The sequence below is a fragment of the Hemicordylus capensis genome, chromosome 3 (assembly GCF_027244095.1).
Source record: "Hemicordylus capensis ecotype Gifberg chromosome 3, rHemCap1.1.pri, whole genome shotgun sequence".
In the NCBI taxonomy this organism is placed as follows: domain Eukaryota; kingdom Metazoa; phylum Chordata; class Lepidosauria; order Squamata; family Cordylidae; genus Hemicordylus; species Hemicordylus capensis.
This window is the reverse complement of record NC_069659.1, coordinates 5,426,838-5,448,660: the sequence shown is the minus strand read 5'-3', so window position 1 is coordinate 5,448,660 and position 21,823 is coordinate 5,426,838. Positions and strand designations below refer to the sequence as shown.

The following is a 21,823-nucleotide window of genomic DNA, read 5'->3' as shown; positions in this document are numbered from 1 at the left end:
GTTTCAATGTGTGTGTGTTTACAACTAATCTCATGTGCATTTTGCCTTTTTAAACTGGATTGTTTTTATACCCATTCTAAAGCAGCAAAGTGTGAACTTGCCTTAAGTCCACAACCAGGAAACTTGGAAAGTGGTGGGGGGTGGGTAGCTCAGTGGTCAGGTCCATGACTTGCAGGCAGAAGGTCCCATGTTCAGCCTTGCCTCTCTCATCCGCCCCATGTGAGTGCCCAACTTTCCCTTCATCACTCTTCAGCACCACCACCACCAACAGTAGATGCTCCCAAGAATCACTGTGCCAGTGCTGGGCAGCTTTTAAAGGGCCACCCCCCACCCCAACTGGGACAGTTGCCTGTCAGGGACTGCCTCCTGGGGTGGGGCGAGAGATTCCAAAACAGGATTCTGACTTTTACTAACATGCAGAGTCCTTTTAGATACATTCCTGGAGGAGCCAAGGGATCTGGATCAGAGCTTCCTTGCTCTAAACCCAACCCTCCCACTCCTCTTCGACCATTTTAAAGCCATCCAAGCTAGTGGCCATCACCGCATCCTGTGGCAGAAAATACCATAGCTTAATTATGCGCTGTGTGAAAAAGTACCTCCTTTTACATAGGAAACTGCCATATACTGAGTCAGACCTTTGGTCTATCTAGCTCAGTATGGTCTTCAAAGACTGGCAGCGGCTTCTCCAAGGTTGCAGGCAGGAATCTCTCTCAGCCCTATCTTGGGGAAGCCAGGGAGGGATCTTGAAACCTTCTGCTCTTCCAAGAACGGCCCCATCCCCTAAAGGGAATATCTTGCAGTGCTCACACATCAAGTCTCCCATTCAGATGCAACCAGGGCAGACTCTGCTTAGCTAAGGGGACAACTCATGCTTGCTACCACAAGACCAGCTCTCCTCACCTGTTGGTCCTAAATTTCACAACCTTCAGTTTCATAGGATGACCCTTTGTTCTAGTGTTGTGAAAGAGGGTGAGAAATTTCTCTGTCTACTCTCTCTAAAGGTAAAGTTGTGCCGTCGAGTCTGTTCCGACTCCTGGTGACCACAGAGCCCTGTGGTTTTCTTTGGTAGAATACAGGAGGGGTTTACCATTGCCATCTCCCACGCAGTATGAGGTGATGCCTTTCAGCATCTTCCTATATCACTGCTGCCCGATATAGGTGTTTCTCATAGTCTGGGGAACATACAAGTGAGGATTTGAACCAGCAACCTCTTGCTCCCTAAGCAAGTTACTTATCCCATGACTGCTGAGATTTCTCAAGAGGCTTTGATGAGGAACTTTGTCAAAAGCTTTTTGGAAATCTAAGTATACTATGTCAAATGGATCACCTTGATTCACATGCCTGTTGACACTCTCAAAGAACTCGAAAAGATTCATGAGGCAAGACTTGAGCTTGCAGAAGCCATGGTGGTTCTCCTTCAGCAAGGCCCGTTCTTCTATATGTTTAACAATTTTGTCCTTAAGTATGCTTTCCATCAACTTCCCTGGCACAGAAGTTAAGCTAATCGGTCTATAGTTTCCTCAATCCCTTCTTGAAAATGGGAGTTACATTAGCTACTTCCCAGTCCTCTGGTACAGAGCCTGATTGTAGGGACAAGTTACATATTTTTACTAGAGGATCAGCAATTTTACATTTGAGTTCCTTCAGAACTCTTGGGTGGATGCCATCTGGCCCTGGCAATTTGTTAATTTTTCAGTATAGTTTATAGTGTACCTATCAAGTGTACCTTTACCTTTATGTGGTAATTGAAGTCATCAAATTACAGCTCGCTTGCTCTCTGATTTATTTCCAGGTCACTCTCAGCATTTTGATCTGGAGGGTTATAGTAACACATTTGCTTTCAGTCTTCATAGTCACCCCTCATGATTCAGTGGAAGACTCTAGTCCTCCTAGGTTTTCTAGTTTGTTGGATTCTATCCCTCCTTTAACATACAATGCTACTCTATACACGATCTGCCCCGCCTGTCTTTTCTGTAGAGTTTGTATCCAGCAATAACAGTGCCCCACTGATTCTCGCCGTTCCACCAGGTTTCCGTTATGCCCACTATTAATGTTTTCATTAGCAACCAAGCATTCCAGCTTGCCTGTTTTGGCTCAGAGGCTTCTGGCATTAGTATATAAACACCTATACTTAGAGTCTCTTACCTGGCGTTGGCATGTGCTATCACACTTACCATCATTTGACCTTTTTGACCAGCTGTCATGGGTTTGTCTGCTCTACTCTTGGTTCTGCTGTGTCTCCTTCTGGTTTATCTGAAAAGTTTGCACCCTCCTCAGGGGATGTTGCTTGCTGAAGCAGGTACCACCCAGTTCCTGTTGGCAATCCCCCAGGAGTCATTTTAAAAGTTGCTCTGCAATCTGCTTGATTTTAAATGCCAGCAACCTGGTTCCATCTTGGTTCAAGTGGAGTCCATCCCTTTTGTACAGGCTTCACTTGCCCCAAAATGCTTCCCAAGTGCCTAACAAATCTAAATCTCTCCTCCCGGAACCACCATCTCATCCACGCATTGAGATCCCTCAGCTCCGCCTGTCTCGCTGGCCCTGCATGTGGAACAGGTAGCACTTTAGAGAATGCTACCTGGAGGTCCTGGACTTCAGTATGCTGCTTGGCAGCCTAAATTTTGCTTCCAGGACCTCTCAATTGCATTTCCCAAAATTGCTGGTGCCAACGTTCTCCACGACAGCTGACTCCTCCCCAGCACTGCCTAACAGCCTATCTAGATGCTGTGTGACATCTGCAACCTTAACACTAGGCAGACAAGTCACTGTGCGGTCTGCACGCGGATCACAGACCCATCTCTCTATGCCCCTAATGATCGAATCGCCCACTACTTGGAGGCCCCCAACTCCTGGAGGAGTATCTTCTGTTCAAGCATGACACAGGAAGTTGTCCTTCTGCTCAAACCATTGGCCCATCTTGTTCAGTACTGATCATGGAGACTGGCATAGGCTTTCCAGCAGTGTTGCTTCTAAGGTGTACACATGGTGCGCACACAAGCTTTTTGATGTCCACTCAGTTAATCTCCTGCTCAGGTTAATTAAGAAAGGACCCATTCTGAATGCATGTATGCACACACTGCCTTGATACTGCCGCCCAGAAGAAAACTCAACCTGTGCACAGATGCGGGGGGGATTGCTTCCTAGGGTTTTTAGTGTCTTTCCCAGCCCTACCTGAAGACTGAACTTTGAATCTTCTGCATACAAAGCTTTGGATCCTATCCTCAATTCACTTTGGTTTAGCTCTTTTCCTCACACCATTTAATCATTGAAGTTGTGGCCCTTCACACCTGTGGACACAGATATGGAAATGTATGGCAGTGGAATATAGGAAGCTGCCTTAGATGGAGTCAGACACTTGGTCCCTCTAGCTCAATATTGTCTATACTGACTGGCAGCAGCTCTCCAAGGTTTCAGGCAGGGGTCTCTCTCAACCCTCTCTCAAGATGCTACCAGGGATTAAACCGGAGTCCATGGGCAGGCAGAGCAGATGCTCTACCACTGAGCTGCTCAAACCCTCTGGAACTAGTGGGGTGGGGAGAGGACCTCTTTGCTCCCTCCAGTACAGTCTCTTGTGTAACTGCTGTTTTCTGGCTGTGCTGGGTGAGGAACCTCACTACAGGCCACCTTGAGGGGACACCAGCTGCCCCTCTAACAGCCACTCAAAGCCCTGTTTTAATGTTCTCTGGTTTCTCCCTCTCCTCCCACAGCATACAGAGGCTGACTTCAAAGTTCGCCTGAAGGCTCGTCCGGAACTTGAAGAGCTGCTCGCTCAAATGCGCTGAGCCGGGCCAAGCCAGTATCTTGCACTTCCCCACCATTGCTCAGGCTGCTCCTCGCTGACTTCCTCGTAGTCTGGCATGACTCCTCTGGAAAACGGATTGCTGTGAATGATGGAGTAGCTTACCCTGCCACGATGGGTCTTTTTTTTCATAATAAAAGGTAGAAAAGGTGTTGTGTGCTAAGCAATTGGCTCCAAAAGCAGGAATGCTGTCTGCACAGATGCAGTTTAGAGTTAGCAGTGGACACTCACAGTACGTGATGTATATGCAACGAAGGGTTCCAGTTCTTGCTGAAAATACCTGTAAAGCAGGGCTGCACAACTCTGGCGCTCTAGCAGCAGTTAGGACTACAACTCCCATTATTCAGCCACAGCAGCCAGTAATCAGGGATGATGGGGACTGTAGTCCAGCAACCCACCGGAGGGCCAAACCTGTGCAGCCCTGTCTAAAGTCTGAATATAGGACCAGTCCTGTAGCTGGAGTTACACAAGGCAAGGATGCAGTAAGTGCCTCCTCTGTGGGAGAGACCTTTGGGCTCACATGAGCCTTTAGTTTATTTCTCAACCTTAATTCCAGGGACATGAGGAGCTGGGTCCATTTCAACTAGAGACTTTTTCTACTGGACAACCATGTATCTTGTTCTGTATAGACGTATACTAGGAAACTGGCTACAACATCTCTGCATAGAGGCAGGTGCCTTCATTCCCCATGGCTTTCAATACACAGTTTTCATATTTTCCTTTAGACAAATTATTGGCATGTAGGAAATGCACATCATCTGGTATGTGGCATTTGGAGAATGAGAGAAGCACTACAGCATCTTTCTCCCTTAAAATAAATTTAAACAACCCTTCTGCCAGATTTTGAAGTCAGCACAAAATCGAGATTTTCAGTGAGATTCCCCCACCACCATTTGTTGAACTGGTCTTATGTATGAAGTATGTACACATCACCATTTGATCTCTTAATTTAAATCAAGGTTTTTCAAAATGAGTCATGATCTACACACTTTAGTCATTCCACTGAACAAATGCATGTTGTCTTTGATGTGAACTATTTGGCTCAGACATGGGGTTACTCTATACCCATCAAAGGAGAGAAAACTATTGTATCTGAGAAAAGGCTGTGTTAGAAACCAACCTCAGCAACTGGGACTGTTTCTTTAGCAACCTTAAATTTTTGAGCACCTCCAGGATACTCAAAAAGAAGGAAGAGGAAAAGATCAAATCTACATTTATTTTTTTGCAAGAAAATAAAGTCACATTTTCCCTGATTAAAAAACAAGAATTCAATGACATGAGCGTCCAATGACTGTAAAGGGTCTTCCAACATGCACATGTGTTTGTTTGCAGCAGGATCAGGCTCTTCTGAACTTCCTTGGAACCACAGCAGCTTTCTCAGGAGACAACTCATCTGTGCTGTTTTGCATTTTAGTAGGCTGCTAAGCAAGCCAAGACAATGGCTCGCCTTACTTGTTGGCCTTCCTTCCTTCAGCTCGTGGCCTGACGCAGCTTCTGCCTGCTCCGCAGTTCTTCCGCCCTCTGCTTCTGATGCTCCCTCATGCAGTCCTTGAAGCTCTGCACTTGCTCCTGGCACTTCCGCCAGTCCTGGTGCTCAGCCATGCACTCCTGCACTGCATAATGGAAAGCAGCACAACCGGTACGCGAGATCATTTGGTCTAAGGGATCCTCTTCCTCCTCTGTTTTTGATTTCTGGCTCCAGTTGTGACCTGAGGAGTTGGCACTTGACATCTTGCAGGATCTGGAAGAAAGAACGGAACAATTTGTCCTCAACAGTACCCAGTAACACCGTATTTGTTAAAATAACTTAATCAGTTACTTTCCCCTTTCTCAGGGAACCACAGGGCCAAATGACATATTACAGGGGTCCTCAGACTTGGGTCCCCAAATGATGATGGACTACAATTCCCACCATCACAAAAGTGGGTGGGGTGATGTAGTCCAATAACATCTAGGGAAGGACCCAAGCTTGACCCTGCATGTGTTTTTTTTGGACTAACTGAAATAGTAGCCAGTGAGGAGCACCACTGAGTCCCCTCACAAGTCACCGCTGCAAATCTGCAATTTGCAGTAAAATGGGAACTTTCCCAATTTACTGCAAATTGGGAAGTTCCCATTTCCATAAAGCACCACAATCAGCATGGCATATACAAATAAAGCCAAGTGAAACCCATAAAGCACACAGAAAAATGGAAACCACAGGACTAGTCAACTGTACCAGATGCTTGCCAATAGGTGGGTACTTTTGACCCAAAAAGCCCCAAAGAGAAAACTCCTCAAACCTGTAGCCCCAGGGCATTCTCACCATAGTTTTGTTATATTTTTTACTATAAGTAATTGCAAGAACTACATCTTGCAATTAACATCTTGGAAGGAGGAGTGGAATTCAGAGCGAGGCTGAGCAGATGATCAGAGGAGGCTAGGCAGGAGGAGAAGTGTTAAGCCAGAGGGACTCCTGCTCCTCTCCTCTGTCAGGGCCCTACTACTACTACTGAGGACGACGACGACAACGCTGAAAAACAAACAAACCGTGCTTTCCTAGCCTGCTCACAGAAAAAGCCCCACCTGCTGAATGTCTGCCTGCTGAAATGGCAGCCGTTTGTCTCGCCGTGGGGGCAAACTTAGGGGGCGGATAGAGTTTATGGGTTTGCTATTATATTTATAGACAAAAACACGTTTTTAGAATTCAACAATACAGAAGCTCCCGGGAAAAGGGTCCCGGTCGCGCCGAGCTCAAAGGGCCGAAAGCCGCCACCAGTCTCCCTTCCAGAAACGGTCCCGGGTCGCCCCTGCTTAGTTTCGCTCGCGCGCCGGACTCCCCGCCCGCTGCGCTACGCGGGCAAGGTTCGACCCTCGGCCGGCCCCCGCCCGCCCGCCCTGCCTGCCTGCCTGCCTGCCTGCCTCCCGCTCACCGGCTCCTCCTCCTCGGAGCCCCCCGACTTCTCCACCGGCGCAGCAGCGGGTGGGGGGGGGCAGCCAAACTGCTTCCTTGGTGGGCGGCTCCCGGGTCCTCCGGGGGGAGGGACGCAGGATGCGCCTTCCGGGGCGGGGCCGAGGCCAAGATGGCGGCGGTGGTGCGTCTCCAGAGCGACTGGGACCAGGTGTTGAGGTGGGCGGGAGAAGGAGAGGAGGAGGAGGACGCGCCCCCCGGCCTCCTAGAGCCCCCCCCCGTTATCCTGCCCCCCCCACCAGAGTGCCTCCCCCCGAAGCTTGTCTGCCCAGTTCCCCCCTCCATGGTTCTCCAGCCGCCCCCTCCCACAGGGACCCTCCTCAGCCCTGCCAGCCCCTGCCCTGTGCTCCCCACTCCAGGGCTGGCAGGGGTCAGGGTGTGTGGCTACTACTGAAACTCTGAGCCAGGGGGCGTGGCCAAGCTGAGACTCTGCAGTGGTGGTGGTTGGACTACAACTCCCATCACCCCCTGGCTGCAGTGTGTTCATCTGGGGGATGATGGGAGTTGTAGTCCATCCACAGCTGGAGTGCCTCAGCTTCTCGCCCTGCATTGCAGACATTTGGCTTCCTCTCAGGGTTCCTGGAGGGCAGAACTAAGATGGGGGGGGCAGTCTCTTATGCCGTTTGCTTTGCCCCCTCCACCTGGCCGTCAGTCTCTAGGCCATGCTGTTGAGCATGAACTGAGGCCCGTAACTTGACGGAGGTCTGCTGTCAGCACCCACCCACCCCGAATTTCCCTGACCCTGTTGCTTCAGGTAGAGGCAGCTGATGTGAGAGGTCTGTGTGCCTCCTGAACTTACTGGATCCCCCTGGGGTGGGGGTGGGGGTGGGGGGGTAGGCTATCCCTCCCATAGGAGGAAGGGACCGTTGCACTTTGCAGATGGGACTCCGCTCAGGGGAAGAGCACCTGCTTAGCACGAAGAAGGTCCAGGGTTTGGGTGCCAGGTAAAGGATCTCAACTAGCAGGGCAGGGAAAGGCCTTTCTCTGCCCCGGGCTTTGGGAACTGCTGCCAGTCAGGGTGGAGAATACTGGGCGAAGCGGACCAAAGGTCTGACTCACTCTAAAGCAGCTTCCTATGCCCTCTCCTTGCCGTTGCTGTCCCCTCACTCACTTTCTCTGAGCAAGTAATGATGGGTGCAAGGAGAAAGAGCAACATTTGTTGCTTCTCACCTCACTGTCTGTGTAGTAATGCAGTGTTGTCCAGCGAGAGAAGGCAAACAAGTGGTTAATGATAACAAAGAGAAAGGGCCCCCGCTGAGAGTATCTTGTTCAAAGGCTGACCAAAACCTAAACTCAGCATAGCCATCAATTTCCAACTCTTTAGGCACTAGAGATTCAGTCAGGCTTTCTCCCCTGTACCTTCTTGGAGCTAATAGACTACTCTGTGATCTGTACCATCCTTTTTCTCCCAGACTCAGCCTCAGAAGACCTGCCTGGCACCCCATTCTTATCCCTATATTTCCTTTGCCTCCTTTCTGATCTCTTAAATATACCCTATTCCTTCAATGGCTCCTACCCAGACCTCATTAAAACACATTTATTAGGATTGCCCTGTCTTTCCAAAAGTGCCCCCCCCACAAAAAAATTACTTGTCACAATGAATGAGTGCCTCCTTGTATTTGAGCTCAGTTGCTCCTTACATATTCTTACACTTTTCCCCCTTGCACCTTTCTGCACTTGGAAACAATTTTAAAATCCAGACCTTTTATTTTCAATGTTCTTTTATAGTAGCCCTACAGAGCAAATCCTCTGGAAAGGATCCATGTTCCACTCAATGATCCCCTTCACAGTTGTTTCCTTTTACCTTTAAAAAAAAAATTTGTTCCCTGGCAATTTCCCTTTTTGCTCTGTGCCCTGGGATGCTCCCACTTTACCTCTACCAAATGCCTTCTCCTACAGAGCTCATCATGTCCTCCTCCTACCATCATAAGGACCTTCAAGGACTGCAGCCCTATTCCTCCCACTCCCTTTCCCTCATCTGCCTGGTGAATGTGATAGTTTGTGAGCTCTTGTCTGGGAGAAGTGTGATTGCATAGGGGAACATGGTTGTTGCCTATCTCTAGTCCCATCTGATAAAACAGGTTATAGTCTGAATGTGTAAACCAGAATGCATACTTCTGGGACCCTGTTCAGAGTGACCATCTCAGTTACTCTGTCGATGCTCCCTTCACATATTGCCCTCTATACTAACTGGTGTTTTGTCATCTTTGTAGGAAGAATGAGGAGGAGGTCTGGCTGAGCTGCAGGAGCCCAGGTGAGCAAGAAGAGTCCCCAGCCTCATCTGTGGAGATAGTGCTCAGTTTCCATCTCCTTTTTATCAGATACATTCTCAGTTCTAAAAAAGAAGCAGTCGTTCCAGATATTCTCATCCTAAGTGAAATATTCAGATTTTTTTCATTGTGGCTTCCCTAAATCAAGGAAAAAATCATGTAAATTATATCATTTGCAAAGCTGGGAAAACAAGTCAAGAGGCAGTATCAGATTCTTAGATGACAGTCCTGCTCAGGGTTGAGAACAACCTCAGAATTTTTAGTCAGAACTTAATTTTTAACTGCCCAGGTGAAAAGATGGCTTGGATTATAATAAACCAGTTTGCATGCTTTTTGCTTGATTTTTGCTTGATTGGATAGGTGGTTTTATTGCAATTGACTATTTGCTTAGTGTCAGTAGAGATGTGAGTGGCATAACAAATCCTGATGGAATATATAATAACATTAGCATTTAGTTTCAAGTTTAGATTCAAGCACTGAAAATAAAATCATCATCACCATCATCAACTTTATTTGTTAGCCACCCCTTAACAAATTGTTCTCTAGGTGGCTTACAACACAACGTTAAAACATAAGATAAAAACACACAACACATTAAATCATAACAGATTAAGAAGGGGGCAGGGGAGAATATAAAATACAATACAAAACAATTTAAATAACATTAAAAATCATTTTAAATCAGATCAAAATTTAAAAATGGATTATCATGGCTTCATTAAAGAAGTAATGGGTAAAATGTTAAACTGTTCTCTGCCTTTTTTTCCTGTGCTGTAGGAAAATCAACTCTGTATGGGACCCTGACTTGTCAGGGGGTGGGTTCAGATGGAGTTCCTGAAATCACAGCCTCTGAAGGATTTGTTGTCAGTGAAATAACTAAGGTATAATTTTACTCTGAATGTTTGAAGGGCAGATTGATGGCTAGTAAAGAGAAATAATCAACTAGCCATATTGCGTGTCCATATTGCCAATGTTAGATTAAAAGGTAATTATTGCACCATTTTCCTGGCTTGAAGCAAGTTGATTCACTAAGTGGTAGTGTAATTGAAATGTCCTTAAGCAGTATAAAAACAGGATATTGCTTACCTCTCAGTGAAACTTCCATCCCCTTTTGATTGATTGATTAAGTGCCGTCAAGTCAGTGTCGACTCTTAGATTCTCTCCAAGATGATCTGTCTTCAACTTGGCCTTTAAGGTCTCTCAGTGGTCCATTCATTGCTGTCGTCATCGAGTCCATCCAACTTGCTGCTGGTCGTCCTCTTCTTTCCTTCAACTTTTCCCAGCATTATGGACTTCTTAAGGGAGCTGGGTCTTCGCATAATGTGTCCGAAGTATGATAGTTTGAGCCTGGTCATTTGTGCCTCAAGCGAAAATTCTGGATTGATTTGTTCTAGGATCCATCCCCTTTAGAAAATGCATATTGCACAAGTACCTGTCCTACAGAGCTGAATTGGAACATGCATGAGGATAGGTGATTTTACTGTCTCTGGAGACAAAATTGTTCCGTCTTAAAAAGCCCTAGCAAAATATATGATGTTTTTATGGTTGAGTAGTTGCTGCTTTTCTGACATGACTGGCACATTAAGATACAGATAATGAATTAAGGGCTTAAACAGCTATCTCAAAGTTGGCCCTGTACAGTAAGTATCCCTTTATATTTATGGCATGTCGCATCTGACAGCAAGATAAATGGATGGAGAGGAGATGATCATGTTGACTCTGAAAAATACCAGGAGCAGTAGTGGCCACCTAGAATGTAAGGTAATGTTCTGGTCCTTATCCGTTTTAAAATGTCATCTCTTTCTTTTCTACTTGCCACAGAAAAGCTTGCTTGTTTCTTGCCCTCGTGAAAATGCCTCCACCAAATTTCTGGCACCCTACACAACTTTTTGTAGAATTCATCAAAAAAGTGTAAGTACTTTTGCAGGAGGATTGGTAAAGAGTTGACTTTACAGGAAAATATTCCCTGAGCTAATTAAATCTTCTTAGATCTTTGATCTAAGAATATTTCTGGCCATTGCATATTCAAGGGGGGGAATGCAACATTTTATACACAGTTCTGTAGCATTTGTGTCATAAATGCGATTACAAGCCAAGTGGTACCCTTCAGTCATTCTTTGACCAAAATTAGGGCAAATAGGTTGTAGATGTCAAACTTTTGAGTACCACTATCTGTTTTTAAGGTTTTATACATTTGGTTTTTACATGTATCATTGAAGATCTTGTACTCTCCCTGCTTCTTGCCTTCCAGTGCCCCAAACACTAGGATGCTCACTACTCCATCTTCTGTTAGTTTAATTATATGGAAAATACGTTACCAAACAAATAAACTGATACTTTTAGCCTGTGATCTGTGCAATAATACATGAACTGTTCTCTCTCTCTCTCTCTCTCTTTTAGATTACTTGCCTTGACATTTCAAGTGGTGGTGGGCTTGGAGTGTCAACCAGCACTGATGGGACTATGAAACTTTGGCAGGCTGCTAATGGAGAAATAAGAGTAAGAATCAGGTTTATTCAGTGGGAGTATTAGATTCTGCTTTTAAGGAACCTGCAACCAAACAACCCACCCTGGGTGCCAAGCCCATCAAACTGCTGTTTAAACTTAATATTCAGTTTTGAAAGCAGATGGGGCTTGGAAGGAGAGTTTTTGGGTGTGTGTGTGTGTGTGTGTGTGTGTGTGTGTGTGTGTGTGTGTATTGGGGGGAGGGGGCACCTGGTACATACCAATGCAGGTGAATATCTGCTCATGCACACTCATGGATCATGAGACTCAGTGGACCCCCATGTAGCAAACAGCCTCTTCCCCCTCCCTGAGACCGCTTTCTGTATAGCGCATGTTGAGACAGTGACCTGGTTCTTGAGGTGGTAAACCTGTATCTGAGCTGTATCATTTCAGACTGCACATAGGAACTCCTATAGAAAAGTAGCATGTCAGGGAAACTGCTAGGTTAGAATCCTTCTCCTCTATAGGATAGTTTTCTGCATGCAGAGGTTTTGTTTTGTTTTATTGTTTTTGTCTTAACATGGAATTTATACATGAATTCCCACCTGCAGCCTGGAATGGAAGCAGGTTTATCACCTCATTGAGAAGTTGAAGATATGAACTATAAATTTAAAGTAGTGCAGGTGATCGGGGCGTAACAAGGTTGAAGTGGGCAAGACGTGTAGATGGGCCCCCAGCCCCCACTGCCCTCTTCCCCCATGTCTTTGCTGCAGAAGAACTATATGGACATGGTGAAAAACAATTTTTCCTCAGCATGCCTTTTCTCTTGCTCCTATGCAGATATCACCACACACTTTGATCAGGAGTCAGCCGCTTGCCAATGAGACAGGGAGGCAAATCCTTCCCTCGGGGCCCAGGCATTCTCCCCTCCCCCCTTGTTCAATTATAGTTAGGCCCTTGCAAGTGATAGTTTCTGTTAAGAAACAAAAACAAAGAGAAGATGCCTGTATGACACACTGATCCCTGCTGTCATGGAAGTGCTCCAGCCATGGCAAATGAATGGATGATAATTGCTAAGAAGGTAGATCTGGCCATGGCTACCCATGCCTTAGTCACGTCAGGGCTGGATTACTGTAACGCACTCTACGTGGGGTTACCCTTGAAGGATATCTGGAAACTGCAGCTAGTGCAAAAAGCGGCAGCTAGGGTTTTATCTGGAGCTGCATCACACCCATTCTGAAAGAGTTGCACTGGCTGCCAGTTTGTTTCCGGGTCCAATTCACGGTGCTGGTTTTGACCTTTAAAAACGGTTTGGGCCCGGGATACCTGAGGGACTGCCTGCTCCCAAGGGTAGCTGCCCGCTTGACAAGGTCATCTGAGGGGGTTCTGCTCCGGGTGCCAACAATGAGGGCGGCTAAGTTGTCATGCACTCGGAACAGGGCCTTCTCTGTTGCTCCCCACAGACTCTGGAATGCTCTCCTGGTGGATATCCACTCCTCCGTCTCCATCTCAGTTTTTAGAAAGCATGTCAAATCGTGGCTTTTTACCCAGGCTTTTATATGATTGTCTCCACTGCTGCTTCTTGTATTTTGTACTGTTTTTATGCAAGTGTTTTAATGCATTTTTTAAAAATCAGATTTGTTTGTATATTCTTTAGCTTAATATTTTAATGTTTCTTTTTTATAATCTTGTTTTTAAATTTTATTGTGAGCCACCTTGGGATTTTCTTAATGAAAGGCAGGGTATAAATTTTACAATACAATACAATACAATACAATACAATACAATACAATACAATACAATACAATAACACAGCAGAGGATGAAATAAGGCTTTTGATTATGGCACTAGTACCTGGTTCTTTTATCTTCCCAGAGGCGTTTGGAAGGCCACGTGTATGATGTGAATTGCTGCAGGTTTTTCCCATCAGGCATTGTGATCCTGAGTGGTGGGATGGATGCCCAGCTGAAGATCTGGTCTGCGGAGGACGCCAGCTGTGTTGTAACATTTCAAGGTCACAAAGCAGGTACAGAGGATTGGCAGCGGAAATAAACCCTTTATTATTTACTACATTTTTAAATCTGCAAACTGCCCAGAGATTTGTATATGGGGCAGTATATAAATGCGAAAAATATATAAAGTAAGTTGCATTTAGGACAATCAGTGCCAGCTGTTTGGCAGATGTAAACTGCTTTTGATGCGCACTAAAACAGCTGGGTCTGCAGCATCTCCTGCTTCTACGCTTTATCCATCTAGTGTCGCTGGTGGAAAGGCACAGGGGAAATATTATCCGTTAGTCACACCAGTGTAATACTGTGTGCTAAACTCTGCTGACCTGTGCCAGCACCAGTCTTGCCTGCCCTGTTACTGCTGTCATCTCTGTCCTGCTGCCTGTGATACTACCTTTCAGTTCTGCCCTCATCAGGAGTGTGTGTGTGCCCATGCACGCACCCAGCTGCTGCTTGTCTCTGTCTGGGCAACTGTCCCATCCATCCAGGGAATAGGCTAGCAAGCAGAGAGGCAGGTCCTGGTGACCACAGGGTAGCTATCAAGGCCAGCTCAAAATTGTGGACCCAACTATTTATTATTCTAGTTTATCCTTTATTTTAATACTAAAAAGCTGAAAGTTCTTTTGTAGGTGATCTGTGAATAACTTTAGGCTTTCCCGTACAAAAAAGATCAATTGGAATGATACATGGAATATTGCAAATGGGTCTAAGCATACGTTTATGCCTGAGCCGCAACAGCAGACTAGAGGGACCACATCACTGGGTGTGGCGGGGGTGGCTTCATCCTCCCCCCATGCCATTTTGCTGGTTAAAATTCTGTCCCTCTCCCAAAGGCTGCTGTTTGCCGTACAAGGCAAGTATGTAGGTACAGTATAAGCACCTGTATGTTTGTCTGATGAGGCAAATAGCAGCTTTGGGAGCACAGTTTTAATTGGGGGGAAAGACAGTGCAGCAGAGAGGACTAAATGCCTCTCTCCCAGCTCCATGCTGCCAATCTGAATAAGGGACTGCTCATGGCTGCTCTTAACACTTTCAGAGTTGCAGGAGATCTATTCATGGATTTCTCTTTTTTATTCTAATTTGGCCCTCAACTTTCAGTAGATAGTAAAAGCAAGTAATGAGCTCTTATGGACATAGAGCTAAATATTTAAGAGGAACCTACTTCTGGGGAGAGCCACCTAATGGCGCAGTGGGGAAATGACTTGATTATCAAGCCAGAGGTTGCCAGTTCGAATCCCCGCGTTTCCCAGGCAGCAGCAATATAGGAAGATGCTGAAAGGCATCATCTCAGACTGCACGGGAGGAGGCCATGGTCAACCCCTTCTGTATTCTACCAAAGACAATCCCAGGGCTCTGTGGGCGCCAGGAGTAGACATCGACTCAACAGCACACTTTACCTTTACTTCTGGGGGGAGACCCCAGAAGAAGCTAAAACATGCACCACATAAAGCACCATATTTGTGGCTGGAAAAGGGTTTTGTGGCTGGAAAAAAGGATTGGCTGATGCTTGACAGGATTCCTCCTCCCAAGCCCCTTGTAGCGTGTAGCTCTGGGTTCTCTGAAAGAATCCCCTCCCCCCGCACCCAGTGCTGTTCCCTTGTGCACTCTTGCTCTGGTTGTGGCACACTTTGGTCAGGATGGTGGGAGTTAGCATGTGATGTGGAATGTATGACTACCATCTTGAGAGAATGTGTTGGACTGAATGGACTTCTGGCTGCAGCACATTTCCTCTTTGCAACCAGAGGATCTCTGCTTTCTCTGTAAGTGGCTTATCTCCTCTGCTGCAGGAATCCTGGACACAGCTATTGTAGACCGAGGCAGAAACGTGGTCTCCAGCTCTCGGGATGGCACTGCCCGCCTCTGGGATTGTGGGAGATCTGCTTGTCTGGGGATTGTGGCAGATTGTGGCTCCCCTGTCAATGGGATCGCTGTGGAGAATGCTGACAACAGTGTAAATTTGGGCTCGCCTGAAAAAATACCCAGTGAGTAGCCACATCTGACAACAGTTCTCTCTCCATTAAAAAAAGAAAAAAGGACTCCTTAGGTCTGTTGTACACAGTCAGAGTAGAAATGCAGACCTGGAGAGAAAGGTCTTGGTTTTATTTTGTACTTCATGTTTTGTGCAGGGGGAGGGGGAGGCTGGTTGGTCAGAGAGGGCCCACAAGGCGGGAGAGAGGCCATAGCCCTGTGGCTGAGCACATGCTTTGCACCCAGAAGGCTTCAGGTTCAGTTCCTGACAGCATCAGTTTAAAGGATTTCGGGTAACTGTATAGAGTCTAGACAGTGATGGGCAAGAAAGAGCAATGGAGTGAGGTACGTGGTGTAAGGCCGATCATGTGTAATATGGTTGCACCCACACTTCTCTTTTCACGTAAGCCTGTTTTCCTCACACATCTACACCCCTTTCTATGTTAAAGGGGCAGAACTTGTAAACGACAATATGGCTGCCTCTGCCCTTCTAGTTTGGCCCTAATTCTGGCTGAAGGTAACTGCAAGGCTACCAGCCACTGATCCTAATGAATGTTTCTTTTTAAAACAGGTGACCGGGAGGTTGGAACAGAAGGGAAGCTCTTGTTGCTGGCACGGGAGGACAGAAAGTTGCAGGGAGTGGGGCTTCAGAGCAGGCAGCCGGTGAGAGGTCTCTTGGATCACGTTTAAGTGTACGAACCGATCCCCTGCCATCCTGTAACCAAAGGCACTCAAGGCATAATAATACGTTTACACATAAGGAAGCGAAACCAAAGGAATTCCAACGAGGCCGCTATCGAGGGCCAGGAAAGCTCACATAGCCCATAGAGCCTTTGTTGCTTTTCTGAAGGTGGGCAGTGAGGGGGCAGCCATGCCTCTTGAGGGAGGCCGTTCCACTGTTGGGGTGGCACAAACGAGAGTGCTGCTCATCAACACCCAGCGCATCTCATATGGCAGAGAAACAAGAGCAAGGGCCTCCGGAGAAGAGCAAAAGTCATGGGCAGGTTGATATGGGAGAAGGCAGTTCTTATGGTATCCTGGTCCCAGGCTGTTTAGGGCTTTAAACGATGGAGTCAGTACCCTGAATTAAGACTGGAAACAAATTGGTGGCCAGTAGAACTGGAAAGAACTGATGCAGATACAACTCTGATGGCTGCATTTTGGACCAGTTGAAATTTCTGGGCTGTCTTCAAGGGCAGCCCTATGTAAAGCACATTATGGTATTCCAGCCTGGAAGTCACTGAAGCATGAATAACGGCCAGATCTGGTATCCCTACGAAAGGATAAAGCTGGCATACTAGGTAAAGTGTAGAAGGCACTTTTGGCCATTGCTATTTCCCTGGACATCCAGAATGAGGCTTGGGTCCAGGAGTACCCCCAAGATGCAGACCTGCTGTTCTAGGGAGAGGGTAATGCCTCTAGAAGAGATTGCACTCCTTGTAGCAAGTCATCAACATCCTACCAACCGTGCTTCTGTCTTGTCAGGATTTAAGCTTCAGTTAGTTCCCCCTCATTCGTTCTCACACTGATCCTAGAGACTGGTTTAGAATTTCTGTTGCCTCCCTAGGAGTCAGATGAGGGAAAGAGAGATGGCATTTTGATGGCACCCAAACCCACATCTCCAGATGATCTCACCCTGTGGTGTAATGCAGATGTTAAAAAGCAATGGGGTCCAGACAGAACCCTGTGGCACCCTATAGACCATTGTGGCTTGGGGTGATGGGATCCATCATCCTCTGGAGTGGGAACCCCTGCTCTCAGTTCGGGTCCTAGCCCAGCATGAAAACATCTTCTTTCTGCCCTTTGGATGTTAAGTCCCATCCTTGTCAGAGAACTCTTTTCTAGCTGGATATTTCTCAGCTGTGAAACAGCATCTCCCATTCTGTCTTCTCCTTGCTTGCTTCCTTGGCAGGTTTTTCTCTTCATTGGCTCTGATGCCTTTAACTGCTGTACATTCCTCTCCAGCATCTACCTCCTGGCAGGGACACAAGACGGAAATGTGTACCAGCTGGATGTGAGAAATACCAAGTGAGTGGGATTAACGGGCGGTCAAGAGTCTGAACTTAGCAGCCTTATAGCTACTACTTCCTAGGCTGTTCCAGTAATGTATGTAAGGGAGGAAACGCATGGAAGGGGACATTGGATGTGGCTCAGTTTATATTATTAGAATAAAATCCTGACCAACATCTGACATGGTGTGTGAGTGACTCTTGGCAATGAATCCTGGCTTTTTCTTGCTGCTCTTTCCAGGGCTCCAGTTCGAATGATTCATAGATCAGGAGCACCAGTACTTTCTCTGATACCTTACAAAGATGGATTTCTTGCCAGCCAAGGTAGCCCTCTTGTGTGTCCCTTGCAGCCCTATCTGTAATTTATTCATGTAATCCAGGAATTGTCAGCATGTGTCCCCAGATGTTGCCGGGCTACAGTACTTTGAGCACTGTGGCTAGGAATGTTGGGAGTTGTAGTCCAACATCTGGGATCCAAATTTGAGAATCCTAGGTGTAATTTTATTAAAAATGGTTTTTTAAGACTACTCCTCATACAAACGTTATATCGAAGCAGTTTAGAGCATAAACATCCACAATAAGGTAATGGCCTGCAACAGCAAAAGCATAATTGGGCAGAGTATCACATAATGTATTTGGCCATGGATTTTCTCCACTATGGGTTTTTAGTTTCTGTGAAGGGGGAAGAAATTTCTTCTTCCTCATGGACAAACAGTTGAACAGTACTGCATAGGGGAATCCTTTAAGATCCAAAAGATTTTGTTCATTTGACTTCTGAGGCGCTTGCAGTGTTGGGTATTCAAAGGGACAATATTAGGAACGTAGGAAGCTGCCATCTACTGAGTCAGACCACTGGTCCGTCTAACTCAGGATTGTCTACTCTGACTGGCAGTAGCTATCCAGGCAGCAGTTCTTCTCAGCCCTGCCTGGAGATGCTACCAGAGATTGAGTCTGGGACCTTCTCCATGCTAAGCAGATGCCCATCACATAAAATGTAAGACTACAGTTTCTTATATGCAGTATGTTGTTCTGTACCTATCCTAGGTGATGGAACCTGTTTTATTATGCAACAAGATCTTGATCACGTCGTCGAACTCACGGGACCAGACTGTGACCCTGTATACAAGGTATTGTTTTGGAAAAAGCGCTTCTGGGTCTGAGCAAAAGAATTTCACACAAGAGGAAAAGGGGAAAGAGTGCTTAACTGCAAAAACCTAGGCACAATTTTTTTTAAAAAAGTTTGGGTATAAACGTTTGTTATGAAGATTTTCTAAAACCTTAATGTGATTTCATCATTTTTATTCACAAACTTTTTCTTTTATGCTGAAGTCAAAAACACTCCCTACCCAGTTCTAGCCCCCCATGGCTAAAACTGAGTTACTGTTTCGATCCAGAAAGAGCCCAGCTGCTGGCTCCAGTTCAGTGGAAAGGAAAGCTCCACCAGGGTTGAATCTGCAACACTGCCATTTTGATTCCCAAATAAACCAGAACAAAACAGACCATGACAACATATCAGCCCCCAAAGGCTAATTTCAGAAGACAGACCATGCATGTTTGATGATGATGGTTATCCTCTCTAATAAAACGCTTGGTGTCCATCTGTGGACGGACACCAAGTGTGTGTCCGTGCCTCCCTGCCCTGTTCTGCGCCTGCGCGAAGCGCAGGCCCAGAACAGGGCAAGGGAGACACGCTCGCAGGCACCCGGCAGCCATCTTGGGTGGCCAGAAGCGGCCGCCCCGAAGAAGCCGGAGAGGCGGCGGCGGGAAAGTGACCGAGGCGGCGGCGGAGCCGCCGCCTCGGCCAAAATAGATGGAGGCCGGGGGCGGAGCGGAGGCCATGTAACTTTTAAAAAAAAATTTACTCCCGCGGCCGACGCCGCCGACCGCCCACCCTCCCTCCCAGCTGCCGAGTCCCCCTTACCCTGGCCGACTGCTGTCGGCCGTACACAGCCCTTAATTTAAGAGGCAGAGAGGAGCTCGCAAGCAGAGCTCCTCTCTGTGCAAAGCCTCTTGCCGAACTGCCGCTTTGGGCGCTTGCGTCCCTTGCGCCCAAAGCGGCAGTTCGGCAAGAGGCTTTGCACAGAGAGGAGCTCTGCTTGCGAGCTCCTCTCTGCCTCTTAAATTAAGGGCTGTGTACGGCCGACAGCAGTCGGCCAGGGTAAGGGGGACTCGGCAGCTGGGAGGGAGGGTGGGCGGTCGGCGGCATCGGCCGCGGGAGTAAATTTTTTTTTTAAAGTTACATGGCCTCCGCTCCGCCCCCGGTCTCCGTCTCCCCGGCCTGGCAGGGGCAAGTGCCTGGGCCGATTTGGCCCTTAAAGGTAGGGGGGGGAACGGCGGAGGGAGGGGGAATGGCGGCGGGGGGCCAGGAGCGCCGTTACTAGCGCCCGTTATTCAATGGGCCAAAATTCACTTGTTTCTTTATAAAGAAATAGAATTATTGCTGTCATATGACAGTCCAAGGCTGAGTCAAAGTAGAGAGAGCCTTGCTAAGGAGAGATCTGGACCGGGCCTCCCCAACCCATTACTTGCTCTCTCTGCTGTTACACAACACCAGTAAATAAAAGGAGTCTTGTACAGCTCTACTTGTTACCTAGTAGGGAGACCATCAGCAATAAATAACCACTGAGAAGGGACTGGGATTCTTTCCTGGAAGCCACACACACACCTGATCATGTAACATGGTTGTAAGTCAACACTACTGGGTGGGTTTTGTTTGGTCATGTATGTGCCCTGCACAGTGGGTGGTGATCACTCAAGAGCAACTGCAGTTTTACCACACGTGTAGTTCTTCTTTGGTTCTAATAATGTCCTTTGACAACACAGAGAGAGAATCTTTGCCATCACTAGGAACTCAAACTCCATTCTCTGGTCAGTGCAAAGCCCTACAATTTCTCATTTGCCTGAAGTCTCTGACAATGTATTCAGGATCATGGTATGGAGGTTTTAAGAGTTTGTAACCACCTGTTTTTGCTCACTATCAGGTGAATCCTTTCTTCCCCCACCCTTTTGCTGACGAGGTAGAGTTCTAATCTAGTTTTCCACTTAATTGTGACATCACATCAGATTTCTCTCTTGTTCTGTTCTTTCTAGGTGGCTGTGTGGGAGAAGCAGGTTTACACGTGTTGCCGAGATGGGATAGTGAGGAGATACCAGCTTTCAGACCTCTGACCAAATTGGAGTTGTGGACTAGGCATACTGGACACATTTCAGGGATTACTTAAAAACACCATTTTGAAGCAAGCCATACCAGTGCCAAGTTCCCAGAGCTTTGAGGAGTAGCATGAATACGTGCGTGTGAGACCCGGGGACCTCGTTATGGCAAAATCCAAGGTCTAGCTGTAGTTAAACTACCTGCCAAGGAATATAAACGAAACAGCTTTGAAAGTTTACACCATTTCCCTTCACTGAGCATCACAGAAAGCATGCTGGCATTCAGTCCTTTTTGCAAAACTGTATTTGGTGCCCTTCAGTGGTTGTTGCTTGCCTGAACTGGTGCGTGTGACGGAAATCAAGGGCAGCAGACTCAATAAAGGGATGTGTTTTTAGTAAACCTTCCCCAGTCCTTGTCTGTTTCTTAACCAGAGCAAAAAAAGCCTGCAGAGACCACCTGGTCTCCATCTCCTGTCTTTCTTCCCAGAATGGCCTCTCTCTGTGGCACTTCTCCCTGCTTATCAGCAATCAGTCTTTCACTTTTAAGTTTCCATCTAAAATAAAGCTTCTTTGATCTCAAGCTGCTTTTTAAACGAAATTGATTCTCCCAAAAAGCCTTTGTTGATTTTCATTTTTAATCCCCTACTCTTATAGTTCTTTGTCTACCTCTGGTCTTTGATTTCTAATAACCATTACAGAGGGCTTTAAAAAAATATCTTTCTGGGTCCCTTTTCCTCTTTGGCAACAAGAAATTGGTGTTTGGCCCTCTGATCTAACCTCTAGGCACATAGAGAGTACTTTGGCTGTTGTGGATCAAGACAGAATTACTTGCTGGCAGGGCAGGGGGCGCGGTCTGCTGCTTCAGAGTGCTTCAGCCCCACCAGTCTTTGGCAATGTATTATTATAATACTTTGCTCTATCCAAAATCGCATAGCTGTGTGAAATCACGGGGATATTCAAAAGTGTGTTATTGTGGAAACATTCGCTGCAATGTAAGATGTTGAAAAAACACGAAACTAAAATCCTTCAGGCTTCTATTGATTTTAAGACCAATCTCCCAAAGCACAAATAATTTCTTAGGATGTTTCCAAAAGCTGTTTGACAGCTGTGTGTATGTAGGGAAGGGGCTGTGTTTGCACACCACTGGTCAAACAGTGTCAGGATTACTGTGGTCAGGATTCAAGCTTGGTGGTAGACCACATTGTCTGCATGCAGGTCACAAG

At 46.7% G+C, this 21,823-nt stretch overlaps 3 protein-coding genes across 6 annotated transcripts in view; 2 read left to right on the top strand and 1 right to left on the bottom strand.

The window, feature by feature from the left end:
* The window catches only part of MRPL48 (mitochondrial ribosomal protein L48), a 31,139-nt gene extending 27,190 nt beyond the window's left edge, over positions 1-3,949 (top strand). The window contains exon 8 of the mRNA XM_053311238.1: positions 3,708-3,949. Within this exon, the coding sequence (XP_053167213.1) occupies positions 3,708-3,782 (75 nt within the window). The 3' untranslated portion in view covers positions 3,783-3,949. The remainder of the gene's footprint in view (positions 1-3,707) is intronic.
* Positions 3,950-4,996: 1,047 nt separating this feature from the next.
* On the bottom strand, positions 4,997-6,841 carry LOC128351568 (cytochrome c oxidase assembly factor 4 homolog, mitochondrial). Of its 3 annotated transcripts, none has more exons than XM_053311244.1 (2): positions 6,712-6,841; positions 4,997-5,540 (listed from the first exon to the last, which is right to left on the bottom strand). In XM_053311244.1, the coding sequence occupies exon 2, from the start codon at positions 5,528-5,530 to the stop codon at positions 5,270-5,272; it is 261 nt and encodes an 86-aa protein (XP_053167219.1). In that variant the 5' UTR covers positions 5,531-5,540; positions 6,712-6,841; the 3' UTR covers positions 4,997-5,269. The 3 variants fall into 3 exon arrangements, with proteins under 3 accessions (XP_053167219.1, XP_053167217.1, XP_053167218.1); XM_053311242.1 differs by lacking the exon at positions 6,712-6,841 and adding an exon at positions 6,365-6,640; XM_053311243.1 differs by lacking the exon at positions 6,712-6,841 and adding an exon at positions 6,105-6,126.
* Positions 6,808-21,000, top strand: PAAF1 (proteasomal ATPase associated factor 1). Of its 2 annotated transcripts, none has more exons than XM_053311236.1 (12): positions 6,808-6,908; positions 8,963-9,003; positions 9,797-9,900; positions 10,841-10,930; positions 11,420-11,518; positions 13,340-13,490; positions 15,261-15,455; positions 16,013-16,104; positions 17,354-17,469; positions 17,692-17,774; positions 18,495-18,577; positions 20,541-21,000. In XM_053311236.1, the coding sequence occupies exons 1-12, from the start codon at positions 6,862-6,864 to the stop codon at positions 20,616-20,618; spliced, it is 1,179 nt and encodes a 392-aa protein (XP_053167211.1). In that variant the 5' UTR covers positions 6,808-6,861; the 3' UTR covers positions 20,619-21,000. The 2 variants fall into 2 exon arrangements, with proteins under 2 accessions (XP_053167211.1, XP_053167212.1); XM_053311237.1 differs by having other exon boundaries at positions 6,818-6,873.
* The last annotated feature ends 823 nt before the right edge of the window (positions 21,001-21,823 follow it).

Excerpts from the sequence above, each read along its gene's own strand:
- LOC128351568 (XM_053311244.1), bottom strand. The coding sequence starts at position 5,530 with ATGTCAAGTGCCAACTCCTCAGGTCACAACTGGAGCCAGAAATCAAAA.
- PAAF1 (XM_053311236.1), top strand. The coding sequence starts at position 6,862 with ATGGCGGCGGTGGTGCGTCTCCAGAGCGACTGGGACCAGGTGTTGAG. Across the intron at positions 9,004-9,796 it reads GCTGAGCTGCAGGAGCCCAG|GAAAATCAACTCTGTATGGG; the intron begins GTGAGCAAGAAG and ends CCTGTGCTGTAG. Across the intron at positions 13,491-15,260 it reads ATTTCAAGGTCACAAAGCAG|GAATCCTGGACACAGCTATT; the intron begins GTACAGAGGATT and ends CCTCTGCTGCAG.